Source organism: Conger conger, chromosome 12, assembly GCF_963514075.1.
Source record: "Conger conger chromosome 12, fConCon1.1, whole genome shotgun sequence".
Classification (NCBI taxonomy): domain Eukaryota; kingdom Metazoa; phylum Chordata; class Actinopteri; order Anguilliformes; family Congridae; genus Conger; species Conger conger.
This window is the reverse complement of record NC_083771.1, coordinates 7,514,588-7,541,360: the sequence shown is the minus strand read 5'-3', so window position 1 is coordinate 7,541,360 and position 26,773 is coordinate 7,514,588. Positions and strand designations below refer to the sequence as shown.

The 26,773-nt window shown below is 45.7% G+C and overlaps 1 protein-coding gene across 1 annotated transcript in view; it reads left to right on the top strand.

The window, feature by feature from the left end:
• The window catches only part of LOC133141989 (transcription factor 7-like 1-A), a 33,934-nt gene extending 7,965 nt beyond the window's left edge, over positions 1-25,969 (top strand). The window contains exons 4-12 of the mRNA XM_061262893.1: positions 13,948-14,031; positions 20,567-20,702; positions 20,822-20,921; positions 21,107-21,190; positions 21,451-21,594; positions 22,456-22,615; positions 22,774-22,881; positions 23,427-23,478; positions 23,760-25,969. Of these exons, the coding sequence (XP_061118877.1) occupies positions 13,948-14,031; positions 20,567-20,702; positions 20,822-20,921; positions 21,107-21,190; positions 21,451-21,594; positions 22,456-22,615; positions 22,774-22,881; positions 23,427-23,478; positions 23,760-24,199 (1,308 nt within the window). The 3' untranslated portion in view covers positions 24,200-25,969. The remainder of the gene's footprint in view (positions 1-13,947; positions 14,032-20,566; positions 20,703-20,821; positions 20,922-21,106; positions 21,191-21,450; positions 21,595-22,455; positions 22,616-22,773; positions 22,882-23,426; positions 23,479-23,759) is intronic.
• Positions 25,970-26,773: the final 804 nt, after the last annotated feature.

Below are 26,773 nucleotides of genomic sequence, written 5' to 3'. Positions count from 1 at the left end.
TATGAGCAGAAGTTGGTCTGTAATCCAGAAACGGTTATAGCCCTTCTCGCCCATCCCTGCTCGACTCCATGCTAATAAAACGTGATTGTGGGAAGGGTGGTGCCGTTGGTGGGAGTCGGGTATGGGTGGTTGGCTCTCTCCATTGCTCTGGTATGTATAACAGCTGGCTTCAGTTAAAGCCTCACGGTCACCACTTCCTGGGGCCACAGGAGACCGTGGGAGGTGGGGGTAGGAATAGAGGGATGGAAAGAGAGAGCGTGGGGTGGGGGGGGGGGCTGAGTGTTGGGGGGGCTGCAGAGAATGGAGGTGGGGGGAGTGGGGGTGGGGGTAGCCTGTAGCCCAGTGGCCAAGTTGCTTGACTGGGACCCAGGAGGTGTGACCACAGGTGGCGGAGCCAGTGTGACCACAATAAGATCTGTGCGGCTGTGGGCCCGTGAGCAAGGCCCACTCATCTGATTCACTCTCGGTACACCTGTGAGGGTGTGAGATGGGCTTTGCCTTGGCTCTATGCCTGCCTCACAGCCAAAGTGCTGGGCTCTTATCTGGACCATTGGAGCTGGCTTTTCCAGTAGAGTCTGACTGACCTGAATCATCTTTGGCCTTTCAAAGGTCAGAAATGCTAACAATGTTCTTACAGTTCGCCCAAGCCTTTTGTTTCATCCTGAGCCTATTTTCTCTCTCTCGTGACCCCTCAACTTGTATTTTAGTTTTCCAGCTTGTGCAAGCGGACCTGGGTTAAATACTTCATTTGTAATATCTGAATTGTTTTTGTAAACTGAATTGTTTTGGATTCAGATACTATTCCTACGCTTCACTGAGCTTGTCTGGTGTAGTGGAACCTATGAAATGCTTGCAAGAAGTGCAAACCCCCCCTTCCGGTCCTCTTGGTTGGCTCAATTTGCACCAGGGAAGATCAATTGAGTGCAGAAAAGTATATGAATCCAAAACAATTTTACATTTGGCCTAGGTCTGGTCTCTAAATGCAGAGCCACACTGAGCATTTTGGAAAACTAAGTTTTCACGAGTTGACTAGCACTCGAGGACTTCTCTGTTAGCTTGTTGGTTCTGTCCCGATGCTCAAGCTTTGTGAGTTTTCTTATTTAATGGAGGACGATGACTCCAAGCAGTTGGACAGTGTGTCTCTTCTGTTCCCAAATGGATCACTCACTAGAAGTTGTCGAAAGTATCCCGGGATAGAGATTTCTTTGTTATATCTTCCACTGCCTTGCCTAATGTTTTACTGGGTGCCACAACCATTTAGTGGTATTACCAATGAGACTGGAATGGCTTTAACTGGTAATTGGGGCCTGAATGTTCTTTGGCTATTGGGTGTGAATTCCTCCGTAAATTTAATGGAGTCGTGTAGGAGGCCGTTCTGTGCGGTTTGCATTGTCTCTGGCCCGGTGTCACCTTAGCGTGACCTTCTTCAAAATGGGACTCGTCAGTGAGTCAGTCTCCTCAGGAAGACTGTTTAATTCGGACTGAAGGCAGGTTCTTTGTTTAGCCCGCAGGCTACTGGATTAGAAAGAATGGCATCTTTACATTAAGATTCCCTAAATGTCCTTTTACAAGCCTGCTCCTTTCTCTAAAGAACTGCATTGCATTACTGTTATTTTAGCTGATGGCGTAGGGGAGACGAAGGAACCAAATCTGTTTTTTGCACATGAGCAAACCTGTGTTAGCTGGCTACTGTAGCAAGCTACCCTGTTTAGCAATGGATACATGAACGTGCTTATTGTGGAAATGACGGCTACAGTACAAACAACTTGTCCATTATGTTGACATCAAGTCTTGGCAAGGAAATGAATCCCTTTATCTGTCACCTGCCAGCAACCTGCACTAGCAGAGATGCACACTGCTATTGGCAGTATTTTAATGCAGCCTGCTCTCCAAATAAGACTAGCTGCACTGTCCACTGTCCACTGAGCCAACGTAATACGGGTATAGAAAGGAAATAAAGGGAGTTAGGGTTTGTCTGCTTGCTGGCCCGCCGTTCTGCTTTAAAAGTCTAGAGAAACTCGATCTGCGGTGGCTTCGTAATGTAATTTTTCCCCTAATGTGCATTCCCCCCTCTTCCAAAAGAGGGGTTGTCACTGTAATCTATGAGTTTAATCTCGGGAAAAGCGGAGAGGTCTCTCGTTTCTGTTTGGTCTACGAGACAAACCTGGCTGCCCAAGTCACAGCTGCACAGAACACGATACGGACACATTAACCCAGACACTGCCGTTTATAAATCCCCTCTCAGACTGTAAATCCCCCCCGACAGTCTGCAGTTTACCGTCATATTCATTGTTTCATTTCATGTCCAGTGCGCTGGAGTACAGTGCCAAAAGAACAGAAATTGTACCACTGTCCAAATACTTATGGACTGCACTTTACGCTGTATATTGGGGCCTTAATTCTGTGATGAAAATGGATGACAAACCGCTCTCTGCCCTTTCTGACGTCCAAACCTACAAATTGTGTTCGTATATTTTCTCCACTTAAAACTGGGGGTTCAGAATATGAAAATATTGCACTTTATTATTGAGTCTAGAGAGCTGCTGAAATTACGTAGTTTCTGTATCTTTCCTTACGAGTTTGGCTGATATAAGTTCTGGATTATGTTTGGATAATTATACGTTTGTGACATTGTGTATCCCTGCGTGAAACTTCAGAATCTGATATTTACCGCAAGCAGCATACTCTCTCCTGCAGTGTTGCTGTTTTAACGATGAGCCCAATCAGACGAATCCCCATGTTCTGGAGCTTCGGCAGGGCCAGATGAACGGGTTAACTGTACATGTACGTCTGCAAATGTCCAGGGCTGATTTAGAGGCCTGAGATTTGCAGCTGGTTTTCAGGTTTGGGGCTGGAGTTCTCTGGATTGCCCCGCTGTCGTAAGAAGGCTACGTGCAGCTGTGTGAGTGTGCTCCGATCTGCTCCCCGTCTTGGGTTTCATGCGCTTGTGTGAATTTCGACAGAAAATAGAGATTTCTGGCGGCGAGGGCCTTGTGTTTACTGCCGTGTTTTAGCGAAGTGGACACTCCAGTCGACCAGGCAGGTTTAGGCCCTTGTCTCGGTGTGGGTAGCGCCAGGGGAGAACTTGCATCCTGACCATTTGGCTGTGGGCTCTCTGCGTAAACATGACTGTCCCTTTTGGCAGGACCAGTGGTTGTCTTCTGAATGCTGAAGTAGACTTTGGTTATGTTGGTATGAACTCACTGGCCTTCAGATTCTGTTGGGGCATAGCATTACAGCAGGGATCATCCAGATCCAGCACTGCCTTTCTTTTCTCCCAAGTTATTACCTACTGATTGACTGTCTTCACACACCTGTCTCCCAGGCAAAGGGAGGGTGGAAAACCAGCAGTTCTTCCTGAACTGCTGAGAGGTGTACACTTAAGAGTACGGTGTTAAATGTGTGTTGTGCTCGCAAGAGAATGCAGGGCCTGTAGTCAAGGGTGGTTTGACTGTGGATTCTGTGCTTAACTTCTCCGTCAGGCTGGGATTTTGGCAAGGGAGGGGTGATTTGGCAGCGTGCCAGGCATGTCTTTGGGTGGCCTGTATGAACTGGGGCGTAAAGTCCGGACGTAAAGTTGTAAAATAGAGGCGAAACGGGTGAATCGGATTCTCCACACAAACACGGGACTAAACTCTTGGGAGGTGTGTGTATGTGTCGACACAGACCTGTGTAAGTCACGATACTGTGTGTGTACTATTTTAACACCTGGCTGCCTTCCACTGCTGTACTTATAACTTCATGACCCGCTTTAATTATAACTGGTTATTGTGTTGCAGTATTTAGCAGCCTACGACATTGTGTTTTTTTCCTAGCCTGGGGCTATACACAGGCTAAACACAGCCAGTCTATCCTGCTCGTTAAAATCCTCTCCGGTTTTAGCACCTTGTACTGGAGTTTTTACAGGTCTGTGTTTGACCACATGGCGCAGGGGAGGTTATGAAACGAGCGAGACGGGGTTTGTGATGAGGGGTAGAGCTTAAAGGAGCTAGGTGGGATTTTGGGGTCAGGGGTCGAGCCACTTATTCAATCAACTAATGGAGAGCTTCTTGAGGTCCTATCCACCCATACAAATCCACAGTTTTTCCGACCGGGCCGATGTCAGTTATGTGCAGATTGCTTATCTTCAACCAAATAAAAGCAAAATTGTTAAAGCAATTTTTATTTATTTATTTGCCCTAAATCTTTCCATCCTCTTAATCCAGTGGCAGCAGGGCAAACTGAGCAGCCCAGCCACTCACCCCTGCAACTTCCTCCAGCTCATCCCGGGGATGCCAGCTGGGAGTTATAATGCCTCCAGCGTGTCCCGGGTCTTTTTTTTGGGAGTGCCGGAACACAAGTAGTAGCCTAACCCACAGTTTCGAGAACGGTGACACTGATGTTATCCCCGTATCCCTTGACCTCCTACCTAGCCGCCTATCTTTCTGGAATATTCTGGAATGAAGCCTTGAGAAAGTCCTTATTCTAAGTTATTCTGGCTGAAAGCCTGAAAAATACATAAACTGTATAACTAAATAATGGAGTTTCGGTTTATTAGGAAGCACTCTGCTTAAAATACAAATCCTGCTGTTCTGCGCGTTGGTTGGGAGGTGGAGGTTGTTTGGGGTTGGGGGTTGCCATGGTAATGCATTGTAAGTTTGGACTGAATTTTGCGGTCCTGTGTTACCTTTTCGGACTGGTGCCAGGCTTGCGGGTGTGGAAACGCGGGGCGGGGTGGTAATTGGCTGAATCGGTGGTTAGGCCTCTCAGCCAGAGAGACGGGCCCTTTCCAGCCTCATTATTTCCTTGCGGTTGTAATTATACCTTCAGTTTTACGAGCCACCATTGCCTTCCCATCGTATAATGGTATGCTCATTCGTACAGTGCACTCCAGCTTTGTGTCTGTGAGTGTGTTCAGCAAAACCAGTATCTTGCTAAATTCAATGCTTTTTGAAAATGATCTTGACATCGCTTTCTATATTGCAGTAAAATGATTACCTGCCATTGGAAAATAAATACTGTGCCTTTACGAATCGAAGGGAACGTTTGAGTAGTGGGCGGGTCCAGTGGCCTGAGAGTGTGTCTGAGGGAGAGAATGCTTGCTGCAAATGTCTGTCAAAACGATTCAAATCAATTTTATTTGTATGGTGCTTTTTACAGAAGTCTGTCACAAAGAGCCTTTTACAGAGTAGTGGAAAAAACACAAGAACCAGGCCTGAACCGCCAAATAGCAAGCACATTAGGTAAAAAAATACTCTCCAGTTACTTTGAAAATAAAAATGTAAAGGATGGATAAAATTTTCAGTTTGAATTTTGGCAGGGTTTTAGCGTGACCGCACTAAAATGATAATGCAAATGGACGCAGTGCCATTGGATTTGATTTATTCCACCCCGTGTGCCAGAAAATGAAATGATAAATGGGCAGTTGAACTATCATTTCATTGTTGTCATGGATAATGCAGTTACAATAGGAAACTGCCATTTGAAATACAGTTTTTCCATTTTCACTTAAATTATCACCGGGTCGTCTAGGTTGAGAAATTCAATGTGAAACGGACGTGTGTAAATGAACTAAAAAAAAAAAAAAAAAAACATTTTCATTTGAATTGTAATCGCCTGTTTGCATTTTCATGTGAATTTTGGCGAGCACATGCTTCCACGCTGAAATACCCTTAGCTGTGTGTTTGGGGTCATTAGCCTGTTGCAAAGTCCAGTGCCGTCCACTGAGTTTCGATGCAGCTGGTTGGCTCTGTGCAGATGTTTCTGTACCCTTCAGAATTCAAGTGAATGAAGACAAGTGGCGGGCGGCCATACATGCCGAAGCGATAACACTGCCTCCACCATGTTTCACAGATGAGGTGATACGTTTTGGATCATGAGCAGTTCCTTCTTTTCTCCACACTTTACACTTTAAATCATCGATTAACCATCGATTTCAGTCCCAAGCTGAATATGAAGTGGCTCCACCCCAAATCCCAAGAGGTTTTGAGAAAATTGAGAAAGTTGAGAATTTAGTAGTTTTAATAGGGGCCCGAGGCAATAGTATAGCATTTTGATTGGTTGAAAAGGTATAAGGTTTGAGTTCCATAGGGCACTGAAAGGGTTAATACTCCGGTCATCTGCCCATAAGACAGACGGTTTTTCTAAATGTAGTTTTTACCTGGCCGTTCTGTTCTTGAGGCTTTCCGGTGGTTTGCATTTTGTGGTCTTTGACACATCTGTGCCTACATCCTGCCGAGTGTTGTTGTTGTTTTCTTTGTTGAAAAAGCGTTTTTTAAATCACATGCGAAAGTATGCTTCGGTGGGCCTCTACAGTGGTCTTCCGTGGTTCACCAGTTTGTTTTGTTTAGTATTGCTGAGCTCTCCAGCGTGTTCTTGCACCAAAGCGATGTATCAGGCAGTTTGTTTTTGACACACTCAGTGTTTTGTTTTGTCTCCGATTTATTCCAATTTTCCAGCCTTGTTTCGGCCTGCTTTACTGCCATTGACGCTTATTTGGTCCTCACGTTGAGATGCAACTGCAACAGATTCCAAATACAAATTCCACACCCAGAATCAACACTCAACTTTTTCTTACCTCTCTTCTGCCTTAACTAATGATGCAAATACACACAGAGGAAATGGCTGTAATTCCTGCAGGGGTTACCCGATATGGATCTGAATGCCCTCAAGCCAGTGTGCCCTCTAACCATATGGGCCTATTCATTGTTTTAATTCAAGTCCTGTGTGCTGGAGTACAGAACAACAGCAATGGTGTCACTGTCTCTTTTGCATTGAACCGAGTGTGTTATCGGTTAACATTAACATGTCTGCCGCCTGTTCGTTGTGTGGGCTGGCACTCGGTAGTGACTCTCCTGAATATCTATTTTAGAACACACACCACATCCGGCTCTACTGCTTTTAATAATATAGTGTTTGCAAATATAGAAATTCGGTGTACAAACAAGAATACGTCTTTATCTTGAGGTATAACAAAATCAGACCTTGGACAAGCTCTGTAAAGCATAGCAAGCTATTTGAATCTGAAAGGATTCCGTGTTTGACCCAGGTCTGTTAACAGATGCAAGGGGTTTGTGGAGTGTGTGGGGTTTATAAACTGGATTCATGACCTTTGACCCAGTTCAATCAGGTCATGAGAAGCAGAGGAAGTTTGTCAGAAAAACCACAAAATTTTTTACATTTTATTTTATACTTTAAGATGTGTTCATATGGTTATGAAGAATTGGCTAAATTGAGGAAAAGTTCATTTTGATTTCAGCTTGTTTTTTAAGGACTAGTATATTAGCAGGTACAATAGTGCTGATGGTGGTGTCGATCAGTTCAGTGAGCTTCTGGACTGGATGGCTTTGTTCTGCTCTTGGTATAGCTGGGTCTTATGGTGGAGTAAGTTTGGATTGCCGTTCTTTAAATGAACCCAGAATTTTAAGGCCTTTTGTATTTTGCTAATTATTGGATAAAAGCCTAATTGTGCCTTGCATTCACATTGTATTCAAGGGTGCCCTTGCCTTAAACTAAAGCGGAACTTACTTTCTTCTACTGATTCTTGTCTTACACCGTCTCTCTGCCTCTCAGTTCAATTCAATTAGACTCAAAATGCTTTATTGTTACAACCAATTAGTAAACTTGTATTGCCAAAGCTTGTTGGATGAACAACAACAAACAAACAAAAAGGCAACATGAAAAGAGTCACAATAATGGCAAATGTGAATATGGTATATTAACAACAACACCCTAACAATAACCGCATCCCATCTCTCTATCTCCGTCTGTCCCATTGTCTGTTTCTCCGTCTCACTCGGTTTGACTCTCTGTGTTTTGCTGTCTGTCTGTCTCCGCCTCTCTCTTTCTCTCATTAACTGCTCTCGTAATGAAGCCTTGTTGTGAGAACATTCTGCGGTAATCAGGGCCAGATTTCCAGTCTGGTTCAGACAGACGTGTCTGGCCGTGTTGAGTAACTGGTCACACAGGTTATACCACAGCCTCCCGGGGGCAGGGGAAAACTCACACCCTGGGCCCTGACACCCTCCCAGGTGTCACTTTAACGCTCTGGGCACATGCGGGTCAGACTTGGGTCAAATACCAAGCCCCTTTGGATTCAGATACTCTTCTACGCCTTCCCGAGCTTGTCTGGTGTATTGGAACCCATTAAATACTCTCAGAAACTGCAAACCGTGCCTTCTGGTCCTTTTGGCCGGCTCAATTGCACCTGGGGAGACGAGACGAGCCTATTATAAATATTATTTGAGTATTATTTGAATCCGAAACACCCAGGTCTGATGCAGGTCACACAGTACTCCCTGGCCTCGCCAAGCTTCCTCAGATGGGCATTTCTGACGCACCTGGGCCAGGTCACCTGGTTCCTCATTACCATAGCGGCATAAAATGGTGAGTTGTGTGGCGTTTTTGTCCCCCTTCATCATCATCATCATCTCCTTAATTTTTTGGTGGCACGGTGGCGCAGTGGTTAGCACAGTGTTCCCTTGCAAGAAGGAGGTTTTGGGTTTGAGTCCCGGTCGGTCAGATCCTCGCCGGGCAGAGTTGGCGTGTTCTCCCTGTGTTCACATGGGTTTTCCCTGGGTACTCTGGTTTCCTCCCCCTGCAAAACATGCAAAAAGCTGAAATATAGCCCAGGGACTACTGATGAAAATGAGCCCTTCTGGCTAACGCACTGTACCACAAAATATAGAGAAATGCAGATTGGTGTACTGCAGTCATTGTTCTTTGACTGGTATACTTGCACAAACAGACACGGGTTAAATTCCATCTACCGCACAACTACTTTATCCTGTTCAACAACAATGTCTCTGTCAGATAAGCCATCTTTCATTTTGAACTGACATTTTTTTCTTCCTCTCTCTGGCTAAAGCAGCATGCTCAAGTTTCAGTACTACCCACAGTTAAAGTACATCATATACAGTGCAGTAAGTATTTGGACAGTGTCACCTTTTTTGTTTTTGCTCTGTACTCCAGCAAACAAACTGGCTGAAGTGCATACTTTCAGTTTTAATTTTTAATATTTACCTCCATATTGAATGAACCATTCGGGAATTACCACCCCTTTTATACATAGTCCCTCCAATAAACCTTTTTTTTTTTTTTGCCGCTGTAGTACAGAGCAAAAACAGCCATAAATGTGTCACTCTAAATACTTAGGGTTTGCACATAACTCAGGTTTTTTAGGAATTAGACATAAACATGTAATTTCAACTCCTCTTCTCTGGATAAGTGTGGTTTCTGGTAAACTACAATTTTCTCAAGAAGTGTATGCTTTGTATCTTTAAAAGTAGTTGAAATATTTTTAAACAAAAACATTAGTTTTTCCTTTAGGCATTACTACTTCGTTTTACTGATCTGGATTTTCTTTTGCTGTGAATTCTGTTGGTTGTTGTCTGTGTGTTTTGGTAAATTGCCTTGGATGAGGTACTCACAGAAACAATACAAGTCATTAAATATTTATTTAAACTTTGTTCCAGTTTTTGCCACTGATAGCAATAGCATGATTGGACTGTAAAGGAAAAGGGGTAGATATGTATTTATATGTCGACACATTCTCCCTCTTACTAGAATATAACCATGTCCTCCTCCTCCCCCACAGTCTCTCTTTTACAACTTCCTGTCGGAGGAATGCGCCCGGTTGTTGGTGGGATAAAGAGATTTATGTCTCCTGCTTTAGCTATATGTGGCGCAGTCTGTGTAAGTCTGCAGGAATGCCGCTAGCTTTAACTAACGGCCCCCTTCCCTCTCCCCGCCAATTAACTTCTAATTAGCACAACGGGGGAGAGAGGTTAGGGGGCATCGTTTACCCAACAATGGGTTCTATAATTACCCTTCCACCCAGCAGGCCTTTAAAACGGCGCTGAATGCTCGGGGCGGGAGGAGTTTGCTCTGTGTGAAGCCTTAACGACTCGCCTGAACAGCGCGCTCTGGGAGGGAGGGCTGTAATGGCCGCCGGCCGCCCAGGGGGGTACGGGCGTGTTCGAAACTGCGTACTAGGCATACTGCTCGTACTACTTTTCAGGGAAAAGCCTGAAAATTTAGTACAAGTGGTCTGAGTGTTCTGATTGGTCAGGTGTGGTCGGAATGGCACTGTTTTGCAGGGCCGCAGTGCCTGCTGGGATATTGTTATGGCTGTACACAATGCTGACCGCAGCGTGTCTGATTGGCCGGGTTAAGTACTCAGCTGAAATTTCCCAGCTCAGTGTTGGTAGTTGTGAGGGGGAATTAATGTGTCTTTACTGCTCTGTATCCAGCTGTGTAACTGCGCAATATATCAGATGGGACCTGGGAATGTAAAAATGAATACGTGTGTGTGTGTGTGTGTGTGTGTGTGTGTGTGTGTGTGTGTGTGTGTGTGTGTGTGTGTGTGTGTGTGTGTGTGTGTGTGTGTGTGTGTGTGTGTGTGTGTGTGTGTGTGTGTGTGTGTGTGTGTGTGTGTACATTTGTTGGTTCTGTGCTGAGAATGAAATCAAGGCCATCTGTAAACCGTTTAAGCACATGTTTATCTGGTTAAAATTTACTGCAGAACTTCATTAGCTAAAATGGCTGCCTAAGGGGCTGTAGGGATGGTTTTTAGAGTTCGCATCAGTAAACGTTAAACACTTTAAGCACTGGCCCCCCAAGGGCCCACGGTACACTCTGATTTGCAGTCATTTTTCTTCTCTCCTGGTGGTTCCCACCAGCACTGTGCTATCTGGCCCACAGGGGCCGGGGCCCATGTTCCTCTGAGTGTGAGTGAGGAGTTTACAGGTAACCTGGGGGTAGTCTTCACAATAAATAGTACATTATTAATTATTTAGTTGACGCTTTTATCCAAAGCCACTTGCAGATGATTAGACTAAGCATGGGACAATCCTTCCTTGAGCAATGTGGGGTTAAGGGCCTTGCTCAAGGGCCCAACAGCTGTGCAGATCATGGCGACACCAGGGCTTGGACAACCAAGCTGTGAACCGAACTAAATGAAAAAGCCGAGCAACCCAGCATAAATATAACCGGTTATTCGATGATATTTATCTCCGTGCCTGAAGGCGTGCATGGACGTGCATCTCTCTGTTTGCGCTGAGGGGAATGTCGTCATTAGCTGGAGTTTTGCACGTCGCTCAAATGGCAAATTGAGGGAGGGTTAACGTGTGATTACAAATCCAAAATACAGAATCAAATCAAATTTTTCTCCCAAATATTGTAGTGTGGTGTGTGGTGTGTGGTGTGTGGTGTGTGGTGTGTGGTGTGTGGTGTGTGGTGTGTGGTGTATGGTGTGTGGTGTGTGTGTGTGCACCACATATTCTGGAATATGTCACAAAAGAGGTGCCGAGCACGCCAATGTTCCGTACATGTTGAGTGCTGACAAAGTCCTGAAATGTGTGATTAGGGAAAAATATATAAATAAAAAAAAGAATTTAATTTTCATTTTTGTCATTTGGCAGATGCTTTTAATCCAAAGCAATTTACAAGTGCATAGGTTCTTTCACAGGTTAAAGCATCAAAACCATAACTAGGAAAATATGCATGAAGAGCTGAAAATATGCACAAAGAGCTTAATCTTTGAAAAGGATCAGCGTGGGGCTTGAACCACTAACCTTCTGTCCCAGTCATGCACCTTAGCTACTAGGCCTACAGGCTTAACAAGCAAGGCTGAGTCCAGGACTAGCTCAGTAGGGGAAGGTGAGCTGGTTGTCTGAGCCCCCCCTCTTGTGTCCCTCTGTGCAGTGAGGCCTTTTCCATTTTTAACTGCCATCTGTGACTTCCTTCCCCTGCTGAAGACCCCCCGCCCACTGCCAAATGAGTGAACAGTTTTTTTAAAAATAAGTGGAGAAAATAATATACGACTCTGTGTGACGACTTGGGGTGACATTCACTCAAGAGGTAGGAAGGGTGGTCTGGGAGTAGCAGAGTTTCCGGTTCGATCCCTCGCCCTGGGTGTATTGGAAGTGGCCCTGAGCAAGACACCTAACCACCAATAGCTCCCGATGAGCTGGTTGGTGCCTTGCATGGCAGCCATTTTTTCCTTGTGAGTGTGAGGCATTAATTGTAAAGCGCTTTGGATAAGAAGCTCTATATTAATGCCGGTCATTTACCCATAACCATTTACATCATCATTAAACCTTTGTTTGTCTGTTTGTTGTTCTGGAGGATCCTGCTGGAGATCTCTGATGTTCAGCATCTGGACTGTGTGTTCACATTCATCCTCATGGCAGCTACTTTCGTGTTATCATTGTTGAGGTTGGAGCCATTTTTCTGAGTGGTTGAGCTAAACACCAGATTTTATGAGCACTTCCACAGTGTGCACCTACTACCTGGACCTGATAAGGCTTTGATGAATAAAAAATGTAAAAACATGAAAAACTGTCGTCCTCAGAGAATGATGATGTTGGTGGGATTGTAGGGAACAGGAAGTTGCCTCGCCACCTGAGTAGCATAAGAGTTGGTCCGTAGGCTTGTTGCCATGCCTTGTGTGTGTGTGTCTAAGTGTCTATGTGAGAGAGAGATAGCGATAGCGTGTGTGTGTGTCAGACACACACTGGAGTAATCTCAGGCCCAAATCCTTAGGCTCTACTGGAATGAAGCACTCGCCCAGGAAAAAGTGATGTTTCAGTCCTGTATGAAACAGATGGCTGAGCCATCTGGAGTGAAGAGGAGGGCCTTTTTATTCTTTTTTATTCTTTATTCTTCATTTAATCCCCATTAGCTCCCAGATTCTGGTCACGCGTCTTCCTGGGGTCTACACTTTAAAAGTAAACTGCCATTCGTCATCACATTACACCGTTTGGTACAGAAAAAAAACGTCAGTGAAACGGCATTAAAAAAATGAGATGAAATAAAAACAGAATTAATTAATCGACTTGGGCTTCCGAAATGCAACAGTGCAATTCCCAAATTCCATAATGCAACAATGCTTGGTAACATTTGTTACTTGGAAACCTGAGACACTGTTGAATGCCTCTTTCTATTACTGAACCCATTAAAATAGAGCCCTAATGACCTCACTGATGGAGCACCCGCGCACTCACGCACACACACCCACACCCACACACTCACACACACACTAAACACACACACACGCAGTCGCACACCCTTAAACAGGATGTTTATGATATCTACAGTAAGGAGTGGAAAGAAGAGTGATTTGTGTTAAGGTCACAGGTGTGAGTACAAGTCACACGGGTGCCATTGGTATTAGCTGAACCCCCCCCCCTCACTTTCCCTTCACTGGTGGGCTTCCTCCCAGCTGTGTTCCTGCTGCTCCATACTACGACCCACTCTTTCCCCTCTCCCCCCCCCCCACCCCCCAACAGGCCCCTGCTGCTCCACACTACTACCCCCCCTGTTGCCTAGCGCAGGTGGACGTCAGCCTGTCCTGCTCCCCTCACTCCCCCCAGGCCTGATTTATGACCCCTCCCCTTCCCCTCCCCCTCCCTCTCTGTCCCGAAGTTATGCGTTTGGGAGAGGGATTGTGCTCTTCGCTCAGCTGAGATGAGATAAATGGTCAAATGTGGGGCAGTTCTTCATAGGTTAAAATGACCCGAAAACTACTCTGTATGTACAATATCAAAGCCCTATCAAAAAGCCCTATAAACAACATACTTATGATACAAACTCATTTTTGAGTTCAAAATGACAAACATCCTAAAAGTACTCTGTGAATCTACAATGTCAAAATCCTATAAAGTTGCCCTATAAACATATGGTAACACTTTACTTAACCTCTTGTCCGGCTGACATAACGCTGTCATACACATGACATGACAGCTGTCACAAGATGCCGTAACAGATGCCGTCAGTTGATGTCAAATGATATAAAACTTCTATCGATGAATGTTATCACAGATGTAATGAAATGTACCAATAAAAGTATGACATCATCTGTTATGGCATCTGTGACTGTTATGTCAGCCTTTATGACGCCAACTCATTTTAGTGAGAAATGTCCGTTAGAGCCATGTGATTCTGAGTGCTCCTCTCCTCTCCCTGCAGTACCTCCAGATGAAGTGGCCCCTTCTCGACATCCCCACCGCGGCGGCCCTGAAGGACCCCAGATCCCCTCCCCCCGGACACCTGGTGAGTGTGCGTTCACGTCCCAGCGGCTGCCGAACCGCCTCGCCCGACCTGGCTCAAATACGTCGTCGTTTTTGGATTCTTATACTTTTCTGTTTCTTGCCTGGTGCTATTCAGCCAATCAGGAGATCCTGAGCAGGGCAGGGTTTGCGCTTTCTGAGGGTATTTCATTGGTTCCAGTACAATTAGCCAAGCTCAGTAAGGCGTAGAAAAGTATCTGAATCCAAACCGGGTACATATTTGACCCAGGTCTGCTTGTCACGCTTATGACATTTTTTTGTCTTATCTTTGTGTGTGATTGCGCGGTTCGCTGACTCGCCATGGCAACGAGGAAGGCTGTTCACCGCATTCTTTCTGGAATCTTTATCTTATCCTCCTGGGAAGTGAAATGCAGGCTCTATTGCCTAATCTGACCTCCAGACCCGAATGTGTTTCACCTGAGTGAGAGTTTATTGCATCAATAAATCCATCAGACATACGGGATAATGACTTGTGTGTTTATATATGTATGGGTATGAGGGCGAGGGGCAGGGTTCGGGATTGTGTGTGTTGGGGTATGTGTGTGTATGTAATTTACACTGCTACAAGGCTCTCCTATCTCTTAAATATGCTGAACAGCAATGACTAAACAGTTAGAGAGCTTGCTAGAGCTTCATTCTTTTTGGACATGAAGCATCACAAGGTTGCTCTTGCTAGCGAGTCTGACCCAGGGTTTCTGGGCTTCCAGAGGAAACCCAATGGTAAAACGGACACACGCTCTGCTGGCTTTGGGCTCTGGTCAGATTGGCCTGACCTAAATGACCTATGTGTTCGGACAGGAGTAACTCTGGCATGGTTACGAGCTGACTCTGAGACCGTTATAGTGTATCATCACTAACCAGCTCATTAATGTAAGAGCAACTGTTGGGTACAGAGACGCTTAATCTGTTAATGCTCGGAGGCTCCCGATGGACAACATTTCAAACAACAGCAACACTGGACCAGTTTAAATTTACTGGGGAAACTAGCATGTCTTCCCTCTCACTCACTCGGTGTCTCATTTTGTTTTTAATAATACTGCAATTGATGAGGATATTGGCATCTACACAGTTAAAGCAAGATTGCAGGTCCCATCTAGACTTAATCTATCAATCGTGTTCCCAAACTCTCAGTCACCTCGCTGCTTGCATCGCGGTCGAGGACACAAGGATCTCTATCTCACATTCTAAACGGCTGCCACGCATACAAGGGAATGTATATAGGAGGTCGGCTATACATTTGATTTCAGCCTAGAAGAGGCCTTCCTCACTAAGCCACTGAAGTATCGACCCCTGGTGTCAGCCATAGAACAACTTGGCTGTAAACTTGGTTTTTTTTTATTTGGCAGCCATGGCAATGTCCACAGACTAGTGGTAAGGGGTCTGCAGCTGCCAGGGATGCCGAAATTGCGAGCAAAGCAGCTCGCAAGATTTTGCTCCACGTCAGCAATAATAGGTAGCCGTCATATTTGGAGGCGGCACTGCTACCTGTACCCCTAATAATCCTGCAAATGTCCCTGTCATTATTCTGCACTGTGTGTCTGTAGTGTCCATGTCATTATTCTGTACTTTGTGTCTATAGTGTCCATGTCATTATTCTGTACTGTGTGTCTATATTGTTTGTGTCCTTTGTCACTATGGTATGTGGACATGTATAAAAGTATATGTGTGTTTATGTGTATGTGTACACGCGCGGGGCAGGGTTAGGGATTTTGTGTGTTGGGGTATGTCAGGGGGGATGTCACTTGACACATCCGGAGCGGGGGGGAGGAGGATTACCCTGTCGGTGCCATGCTCCTAATCTTCACCCCTCTGGCTCTGTTGGGATGGAGGTGCTGGAATGCCCGCCTCTGAAAGCCACACTTAATCCCTCTGGAGACCGTCTTTATGTGTGTGTCTGCGTGCGTCAGACCAGCTTTATGTGTCTATCTGTCTGTCTGTCCGTATATGTATGTGCTGACTGAAATTATTGCACTTGCGTGGCCCTATACAGAAGTGATCATTGCCTGTGCGTGTGCGTGTGCGTGTGTGTGCTCGCACGTGGGGTTGGGTTGTGGTGTTGGGGGGCAAGAGGTTTTTGGGGCTGGCGGAGTGATCAGATTTTGGAGTTCCCACGAGGGGGGGGGGGGGGTTGGGGGTGGGGGGTGGGGGGTGTTTGAGTTCCTGACTGGCAGCTGTGTACCCTCAGGGGGTGAAGCCTGCTTGGTGATTTTCACTGTGTCTGGGAGAGCCTCTCCTGTGTCCTGTATGCTGATTGGGTTAAACCAGCCTGTCCTGCTGTGTTCTGTATGCTGATTGGGTGAAACCAACCTGTCAGGCTATGTCCTGTATGCTGATTTGGTGAAATGACCCGATTTATACTTTTCCTACCCAGGGAGTATTGTATCTTAGAGTTATTGGGGGCAAATGAAGTGGGGCATTGTGGGAGATGGTCACTTCTGCTGAGTAGGTGCTTATATTGGAGTCAAAATTTCCACCCTGTACTTGGAACACTGCAATTTATCTACTGTACCCTGTTAGGATTCTCAGACCCTGGTCAGCACTTGTAGATCTGAACTGTGTTTCACACCACAAACGCAAAATTAAATGGCTTGTGTGAAAGCTGACTTGTTTTTGCCAAGATTATCTCCCACCCAACGACTGGCTCACAAATGTGTGTCATTCTGCCGGTATTCCGGGGATATTTGTAAAATGGCCGCCGCCGTCCTTATAGGGGTGAAGACAAGCAAATCCATGAAGACAAGCTCTTATAAGACTCCTGAGATGAGAAGCGTTTGCCCCTGATCTACCCTCAGTGTGGCGTGATGAGGCTTCTGCTTGGCAGCGTTGTGGGGCTGAGCTCAGCGCGGCTTCAGCAGCGATGGAGACGACACCTCAGAATTACGCCTGACTCAGCTCTCACACCGCCGCGACTGCCGCCATCTCCGCAACCTCTGTTTCGGGCGCCGCTGTTTCTTGTTACACGGGGCTGTTATGACGGCCGTGTTTCACGGGCGGTTGGCGGGGTAGCGGCCCGAGTTCGGAGCAGCTGCGGAGGTCAGCGAGTGCGTGTTCAGGCGCCTTGCTCGCGCCTCACCTCGTCTATTAACATGACGTTCATCAGATCTGGCTGAAATGTGTTACTGTTTTTGGATTCAAATACTTTTCTCCACTTGACTGAGCTTGTCTGGTGTATTAGAACCTATGAAATACTCTCAAAAAGTCAAAATTCTGGTCCTCTTGGTTGGCTCAATTACAGCAGGCAAGATAAATCGAGCACAGAGAATTATTTGAATCCATAACGGTTGCTTATTTAACCCAGGTCTGATGGGCTGGTTTCACGAACACTTATTAAGCTTAACTCTGGACTGAAGGCAGTTTTGTATGGAGAATCTCCACTCAGAACACAATGTAGTCGAGGACTAAGCTTAATCTTTGTGTGTGAACCTGGCTTTACATATCATACTGCCATGAATGCAGTTTTAAATGCTCACCTGTTCCCACTGCGTGGAACCGCAGCCCATAATTCTTTAAGCTTTGCCACATCTCCGCGGCAACGGCGGAACGGATCAGATCTCGTCACTAAGCCGTGTAGGTTATGTTAGTTTCCCCACAGCTGTTCTAAGCACCATAAAAATGCCAGAGCACGACATCAATTTGATCCCTCCTGCATCGCTGTATTTCGGAGATTAAAAAAATAAATACGTTGCTGGATCATTTGTGTTTTAAAATGTTTTTTGAAGCAGCGACGGTTGGGTAATCGTGTCCGGGTCTGGTGTGGGGGAGAATTGCAAACACACGGCCCCCTATTTGTCTATGAAGCCGTCCAATCCCTTCCCACCAGACCCTGCTGAGGGAGAGAGGTGCCTATAGGTGGCATGGTAATGCAGGTTTTCTGTAGTGACATCAGACTTGGGTCAAATATATCATTGTTTTGGATTTTTATACGCTTTACTGAGCCTGTCTGGTGTATTGGAACCTATTAAATATAGAAAGTGCAAACCCCACCCTCTTGGCAATTAAAAGCAATTCAATCCAAAACAATTATGCATTTAACCCAGGTCTGACTGGAATATTTCATTTGGTGCACTTGCTCGAGTGAATGCAGTCACGTGTTTTAAAAATAATGTAAAAAATTACAGAATTGCATAAAGTATTAAGCAGTTGTGCAAGGAAAATTCCTCAACAGTGATGTGAAAGACTGATCAAGTTATGGGAAGGATGTGGTTTCAATTCTTGTGGCTGGCGCAACCGGTTAAGCTGAGTGGGGCACTTTCTTTTTCACAGGGTTGTTTAAATATGTTTGTGTAAATAAATGAAATTTGTTATGTGTTTATTTAGGTTTTCTTTGTCTAGTTTTACATTTTGTCTAAATATCGGAAACCATTCAGTGTGAAAAATATGTGAAAATAGACAAAATCAGGAAGGGGGCAGATACATTACATTACATTATTGGCATTTGGCAGACGCTCTTATCCAGAGCGACGTACAACAAAGTGCATACCCATAACCAGGGGTAAGTGCGCTGAAAGACCCTAGAGGGAAGTACAATTTCAATTGCTACCCGTACAACAAAGATAAGGACCAGGGCCTATATATATATATATATATATATATATATAATTATTATTTTTTAATTTATTTTTATTATTATTTATTTATTTATTTATTTCTTCATTGCAATAAGTACCCTGTATGTAGAGAGAGGTTTGCATACAGTGTACACAGCGACTACTCTTTATTAGGCAAGTCCACTGAAGACACTGCCTGTGTCTCTCTTCAAGCATGGGCCATATAGAAGTCGTATACAAGTCCTATACTCAAGGGTTGGCAAGTGTGCCGATTCGGACATAGCCCCGGTGGCTGTCAGAGCTCAGCACTGCCCCCTGTTGGAAGCCACGTTACCCGTCACCCTGGGTGTTATTGGTGGGAATACTGGACTCGGGTATGGTCTCCTGTGACCAGAGAATCTCACCTGAAGTTGTATGTTCATCACCTCATAGGGGGCTGGGAATGGACTGTTCATTTTCCTCTGCAGTTGTCGATTTAAAATGTGAAGTCTTTACACCCATTTACTTTCCATGTGGTAACAGAAATCGGTTCGAATACTTTTCGACGCTTGAGTGAGCTTGTCAGGTGTTTTGGAATCTATTAAATACTCTCAGAAAGTGCAAACCCTGCCTTCTGGTCTTTTTGGTTGGCTCGATTGCACCAGGCAAGATCAGTCGAGCACAGAAAAGTATTTGAATCCAAAACAGTTACGTCGGTCGCAGCTCTTGTAGCTCACTGTGTCTCTGTGGGATTAGAGGGGATCAGGGCAGGTCTCTGCTGGTCTCTCTGCTGGTTTTTCTCTGCTGGTCTCTCTCCAGCGTCCAGCCCTCTATGTGCCCAGGGCCCAGGAGAGCAGCTGTTATTGAGGAGCTCACATTGACAGCACCTTCATGGTCCTCGCTGAGAGCCCACGGACTGCACTGAGCACGCTCAGATTATAGGGGCGGGCTCTTGCTCCAGATTGCCCCAGACAGCCCCAGACAGGAACCCAGACTGTTGAATAAAAGCCCTGTTCCCATTTCCCCTCTACAGCCTGCCAGTGTGGGGAGTGGGGGGCTGGTGGGGTAAGGCCAGGGTAACAGAACTTCCATTCTCCCTCCCCCGGCCCAATGTGATGCCCTGGGCTGACAAACCTCTCATTCATACTGGCAGACATGGGGAATGACAGCAGTACTGAGCAGCACTTCTTAGCCACAGATTATTATTATTGTTATTATTATTACATGGGGGCGACATTAGCTCAGGAGGTAAGAGCAGTTGTCTGGCAGTCGGAGGGTTGCCGGTTCGATCCCACCCTGGCTGTATCTTAGTGTCCCTGAGCAAGACATCTAACCCCCCCAATTGATCATGACGAGCTGATTGGTACCTTGCATGGCAGGCAACCGCTGTTGGTGTATGACTCTGTGTGTGTGTGTGTGTGTGTGTGTGTGTGTGTGTGTGTGTGTGTGTGTGTGTGTGTGTGTGTGTGTGTGTGTGTGTGTGAGTGAATGAGAAGCATCAATTGTACAGCACTTTGGATAAAGGCGCTATATATATGCAGACCATTTACCATTATTATTACTAATAATGATAATAAAAATGAGCTCAACTTGTCTACATATTTGGCATATTTTCGTACTTTCATGGTTTTGTAATGGTCTACTATTTTATTTTTGTTTGATCACCATTTTGTTGTGATTATTTTGTCATTGTTTTATTTATTTTATTCTGAGGTACATTTTATTATTCTGAATGTTTTCTGTGTTTTTCTGTTTTTATTTTGTGAAGCGCAGTTGAATGTACATGAAATGTGCTATGCAAAGAAAGTTATAAAGAAAAACATGACGATTGTTATTTTTATTATTACTGCTACTAGGGCTGCACAATATATTGAATTTTTTTTGAATTTTTGTGTTAGCCTAGCCTAGCCTGGCAGTGTGAGTGTAGTGGGCTTAGTGCTAGCTTAGCCTAGCCTCGTGCTGAATCTCTGCTCTCTGTTTGTCTCCCTGCAGTCTAACAAGGTCCCAGTGGTGCAGCACACCCCCCACATGCACCCCCTGACCCCCCTCATCACCTACGGCAACGAACACTTCTCCCCCACCAGCCCCCCTGCGCACCTCTCCCCGGAAATCCTCGACCCCAAAACAGGTACGCAGCCCCCCTCTGGAATCTACCTGGGATCCCTCCTCCAAATCTGTCATTCTGCCCCCCCCCCCCAGTGCTGTGAGTCTCACCCGCCCACCCCTCCTCACTCTCTCTCCCTCCAGGTATCCCTCGGACCCCCCACCCTGCTGAGCTATCCCCGTACTACCCCCTCTCTCCTGGGGCGGTGGGGCAGATCCCCCACCTGGGCTGGCTGGTGCCTCAGTAAGTCATTAATAAGCCATTTTCTCACACACTGCACAGTCAGGGCAGCATGTAGAGGTGGCTCTGCTCATGAGCAGTAACATGGTGTGGTGAGGGTTCAGCTAACATTGTGTGATGGATTGTCTCTCTGTCTCTTTCTGCATCCCTTTCCCTCTCTCCCTCTCTCTCTCTCTCCCCCTCTCCAGACAGGGCCAGCCCATGTACTCCCTCCCTGCGGGGGGGTTCAGGAGCCCCTATCCTACACTGGCCATGAACCCCTCCATGTCCAGGTGAGCACTGCCCCCTGATGGGAATGGAACATCCCTCCCATTTTACAATCACCCTGATCCCCCCCCTGTCCCCCTGACTCAATACATTTGTTACATTACATTAGTTATTTAGCTGACAATTTTATCTAAGGCGACGTAAAGTTGATTAGACTAAGCAGGAGACCATCCCCCCTGGAGCAATGTGGGGTTAAGGGCCTCAAGCTCCTTAGCCACTCAACCATAGTCTCTGTCCCCCTGACCCCCGTCTCTCTCCTCATCAGTCTGGTGTCCAGCCGGTTCTCCCCCCACGTTGTGGCCCCCCCACACCACGGCCTGCACCAGACGGGGATCCCCCACCCCGCCATCGTCTCTCCCGCCATCAAGCAGGAGCCCGACAGAGACTACATCGGACACTCTGTTCACACGTGAGCGCCGGCCTGCTCAAACCTCCATACCTCACCCCCTATCCTGCATACCTCACCCCCTAACCTCCATACCTCACCCCCTATCCTCCATACCTCACCCCCTATCCTCCATACCTCACCCCTATCCTCCATACCTCACCCCCTAACCTCCATATCTCACCCCCTAACCTCCATACCTCACCCCTATCCTCCATACCTCACCCCCTAACCTCCATACCTCACCCCCTAACCTCCATACCTCACCCCTATCCTCCATACCTCACCCCCTATCCTCCATACCTCACCCCCTATCCTCCATACCTCACCCCTATCCTCCATACCTCACCCCTATCCTCCATACCTCACCCCCTAACCTCCATACCTCACCCCTATCCTCCATACCTCACCCCCTAACCTCCATACCTCACCCCTATCCTCCATACCTCACTCCCTAACCTCCATACCTCACCCCCTATCCTGCATACCTCACCCCCTAACCTCCATACCTCACCCCTATCCTCCATACCTCACCCCCTAACCTCCATACCTCACCCCCTAACCTCCATACCTCACCCCCTAACCTCCATACCTCACCCCTATCCTCCATACCTCACCCCCTATCCTCCATACCTCACCCCCTAACCTCCATACCTCACCCCCTAACCTCCATACCTCACCCTTATCCTCCATACCTCACTCCCTATCCTCCATACCTCACCCCTATCCTCCATACCTCACCCCCTAACCCCCATACCTCACCCCCTATCCTCCATACCTCACCCCCTAACCTCCATACCTCACCCCTAATTCACTGTGTGTACTGTACACCATTGCTGGTTTGAGAAATACTGTGACTACATTTTCCATGTTGCATCCGTGCAGGAAGTCCTCCACGGCAGTGAAGAAGGAAGAGGAGAAGAAGCCCCATGTTAAGAAGCCATTGAACGCCTTCATGCTCTACATGAAGGAGATGAGGGCCAAGGTGGTGTCAGAGTGCACACTGAAGGAGAGCGCTGCCATTAACCAAATCCTGGGGAGGAGGGTGAGTTTGTCCTGTGTGTCCCTTATTGTAGTCATTTACAAGAAGAGGAGGGGTGAGACCATTTGTGGGAATAACTTGTGTTGACAGTGGAACTCTTAACAAGGGAGGTAATGATTGGTATTTGTGTTGACAGCAGTGGTTTGTATTTGTGTTGACAGTGGCACTCTCTAACGAGGGAGGAGCAGGCAAAATACTATGAGCTGGCCAGGAAGGAGAGACAGCTGCACTCCCAGCTGTACCCAGGCTGGTCAGCACGAGATAATTATGTGAGTAACTAACAGGCAAGCACACGCACGTACACGCACGTACACGCACGTACACGCACGTACACACACGTACACACACACGTACACACACGCACACACACGCGCACACACAGACACACACACACGCGCGCACACGCACACACAAGTGTACTCACACGCACGGACCAGGACCACACACCTGAGATAGAGACAGGGATGCATACGCAGACGCACGTTAGACACTGAGATGCACACTGGCACACATCACAGAATGGGATACATACAGTACATTCTCATTGTACAGGGTTGGATAATAGTGGCCTAATAATGACATCCTCTCAACACTGCATTACGGCAACGCGCCAATAATAACACTGACTCACTCGCTTATACGAAAATACATGCACAAACCGCAAGTCTGTAGACCAGTTTGTGCAATTGACTCCTGTATTGGTTAGTTTGGTGGACAGTGTGTGTATGTGCTGTTCCAGGTGTAGTAACTGTTTGGTGGACAGTGTGTACATGTGCTGTTCCAGGTGTAGTAACTGTTTTGTTTGTCTCTCTAGGGAAAACGAAAGAAGAGGAAGAGAGAAGGTAAACAGCCAGACTTAATGGAAGGTAGGCCATCATCCCACTGAGATGAAATCAAATTTCTTCCTGTGCAGTTACTCAATCTTTTCCAGATAGGCCCGGTGTGGCTTTTGTTCCAACCAAGCAGTTACAAGCTAATCAAGGCCCTCGGCAAGGACTCTATTGGTTGATTAGTCGAAGCATGCGTCTAACCGCTTGGTTAGAACAAAAGCCTGCACCCACACCAGCCCTTTCTGGGTAAGTATCCCTGCTCTATGGCATATAACTGAAATGTTGTGTTTTTTTTGTTGTTCTTGTTGTAAAAACAGACCCGATGCTGTCTCAGAGCAAGAAGCCGTGCATGCCGTACCTGCCCCCGGAGAAGCCCTGCGACAGCCCCGCCTCCTCCCACAGCGGGATGCTGGACTCCCCGGCCACGCCCACGGCCGCCCTGGCGTCTCCCGCGGCCCCCGCCCCCACGCACACCGAGCAGGCCCAGCCTCTGTCCCTGACCACCCGGCCCGAGGGCCGCACGCGCCCCCACCCCTACCCCCTGCCCAGCAGGACCTCCTCCGCACACTCCCCCTCCTCCTCCGTCTGCACCCAGCCCAGCGTCCCCCTCCACCGAGCCCCGCCCTTCCTCTCTCGCCCAATCGCATTCTCCTCCCTGCTGTCCCCGCCAACCACGTTCCACTCGGCGCCCGTGCATTCCCATCATGCCTTGCTTCAGTCTCAGCCCCTCTCCTTGGTTACCAAATCGACTGACTGATATCAAAATGAGTTTTTGTTTTTTTTATGGTTTTATTTCCCTGTTTTTAATGCTGTATATTGGCCTGAGCCTCACTTTTATATAGATGCTAGCCCGTGTTTTTTTTTTTTTTTTTTTATATATGAAGGCGGAAAAAAAAAATTGGTCAATATTTGACCACCATTTTGTTTTTGGCTTCTCTCTCTTGAAACTAAATGTATTTTTTTGTAAAGTTTTATTAAAGAACCTGCGTACTTTTCTCATACTAATTTCTCTAATGTGCCACTTACAAAACATAAAATGTATAATAAAAATAATTCCTTTAAAATCAATTTACCCTTTTTTAGTTGAAACCTTCCTAGTGATGCTCGTTTTCAGTTAGTCAAACTGTCCCTACCGTGAAACACTACATAAACCCTTGAATGCTTACCCTTTTTGTCCAGAGGATTGCAGGCATGAAACTTCACCAAAAAAAGTGTCACTCAGGAGATCATTTTGGTTTGGGAGAAACGGTCAAAAATGGTTGTTGCATCAGCTACTCGCAATAATACTTGGGTAGCTGTTTGACCAAAGGCGAATAAACTAATACATATCTGCACCTTTTTCCCTGGGGGGGACCGTTTGGGCGGTCCCAAGAGGACAGAAATTGTGCCAAAGATAAGTAGATCTAAGGCTCTGTCCAAAATGGCTCCCTATTGACTTAAATAGTATACTATTTTGGCCATCTTGTTCTAGTGTCCAAATTCAGAAGTCACTTTTTAGGGCACTACAAAAATCTTGCACCGCATTGTAAAATATTGAGAGCAACTGCGGTCACTTGAAAAGTGGAAATTAACCATAATGCTTTGTGAACAGCTTTTCCCCCCCGAACTATTATACCCAAATCTTTTTTTATTCTCCTTTTGAAGTAGAAACTAAACAACTAAAGAACGGCTCTTCTGGGTTTTGCCACGTTGATGACAAATTCATTTCAGCTTTAGCCTAATAAAGTTCAGTACAGCTAATATAACCTAACATGTTCATTATTCAAACCCTCATTTGTCCAGTAAGTGGCACTGTTTTACCTAAAACGGTCTAAAAATAGTTCAAATTTGCTATGATACCCAGTCCACGTCTAGCAGCTAAAACCACCAATAGCAATATTCTTAACCTTAATCTGTAAACTTTTAGGACATGAATGTGTAGGGGGATGCATTAGGTACTCAGTGAAAATGTGTTCTTTTACATGTTCAATAAGCCAAGGCCATGGAGTTTCCGGTGAAAATGTATATGTAAATCATTTTTCGTAAAGAAAAATAAGAATTGAAACCCGATTTTGACCCAAACTCTGCACAAGGGTTACGTGAGCTGCAGCACGACTTTGGGAATTAAGTTTCATTTGAAAGGCTGGACCTCGAAAGTCATGTTTTTTAAGCCTGCTGTCCGAATTCACTTCATTTCGTACACTATGTAGCAGATTAGGAATTATTGAGCCATTTCGGACACAGCCATAGTCTCCCTTGTTTTTCAATAAGAGAAGGTTGCCATTCAAATGTTTAATACTTAACAATTCGGTTTAGAAAAACGTGTATTTTGGGAGGATGGAACTGGTTGGTAGTGCTATTAGGAAGATGGTACACCGTTTAAATTTCCTCTGGGGAAAATGGCCTCTCAGAAATAGATTTTACTGAAATGGATCACCTACCCCGTACTACCTTTGACCCTCTTCTTTCTGCAATTTTTTACTGTAAAAATCTTGTTCTCAAGTTTTTATTAAACCATGAAATTAAAATATAAAAGTTGAATGTCCAACTGAGTTTTTAAATTTTTATTAACGAGTTTCATCACACATTGTGTAATGTCTGGTTTTTATCCATGTTCCGGGAACACTTGATGAGATGAGTAGATTGCTCTACACAAAAAGTGCTTTCCATTAATGGTTTACGGATAGACATAGTCATGTTGTAAGGGAAGAACAACAGTAAGTAATTAGTGGGGTTGTTTTTACAGACCACATTGGAATGGAAAGGATCAGCTTAGCCTGTTAAGATGTCGAAGGTTGATTCCCAAGAGAGCCCTGTCATTAACATACAAAACACACTTTCTAATGCGCACAAGAAAGCTACATTCATTTATAAATCAGACCAGTTTGCCCTTTAAGAATGAAATGCTGATCGGAGTGAAAGAATAAGCAAACTGGTGTCATTAAGATGTGTATTAGGCTCCATAATTCATGCTGTTGCAGAGTAAGTTTTCTGCATTTGTATAATTAGCGTTTGAAAAGGTCTTGCATCAAATTGAGGTGACCTTTCCATTTAGGCAGCTGTATTTGTAACTGGTGATACTCTTACCTTTGTGAAACCTGAACAACACAACATTGAATTTAAGAACAAGAGTATGCAAGTTATTTAAAAGGTTTTTGATGGATTATAGTTTCTATTCTATTGATTGCAAAACCTGCTAAGCACTGCATGCTTGTAGTTGCCCAAATCTGAGGGATCAAAACCATAAAAATGAAAGACCTATTCAGATATATATTTAATTGAAAGATGTCGGCATAGATGGAGAGATAAATATTCAATTTTGCCTCTTATAAATCTCAGCCAATCCCTGAGA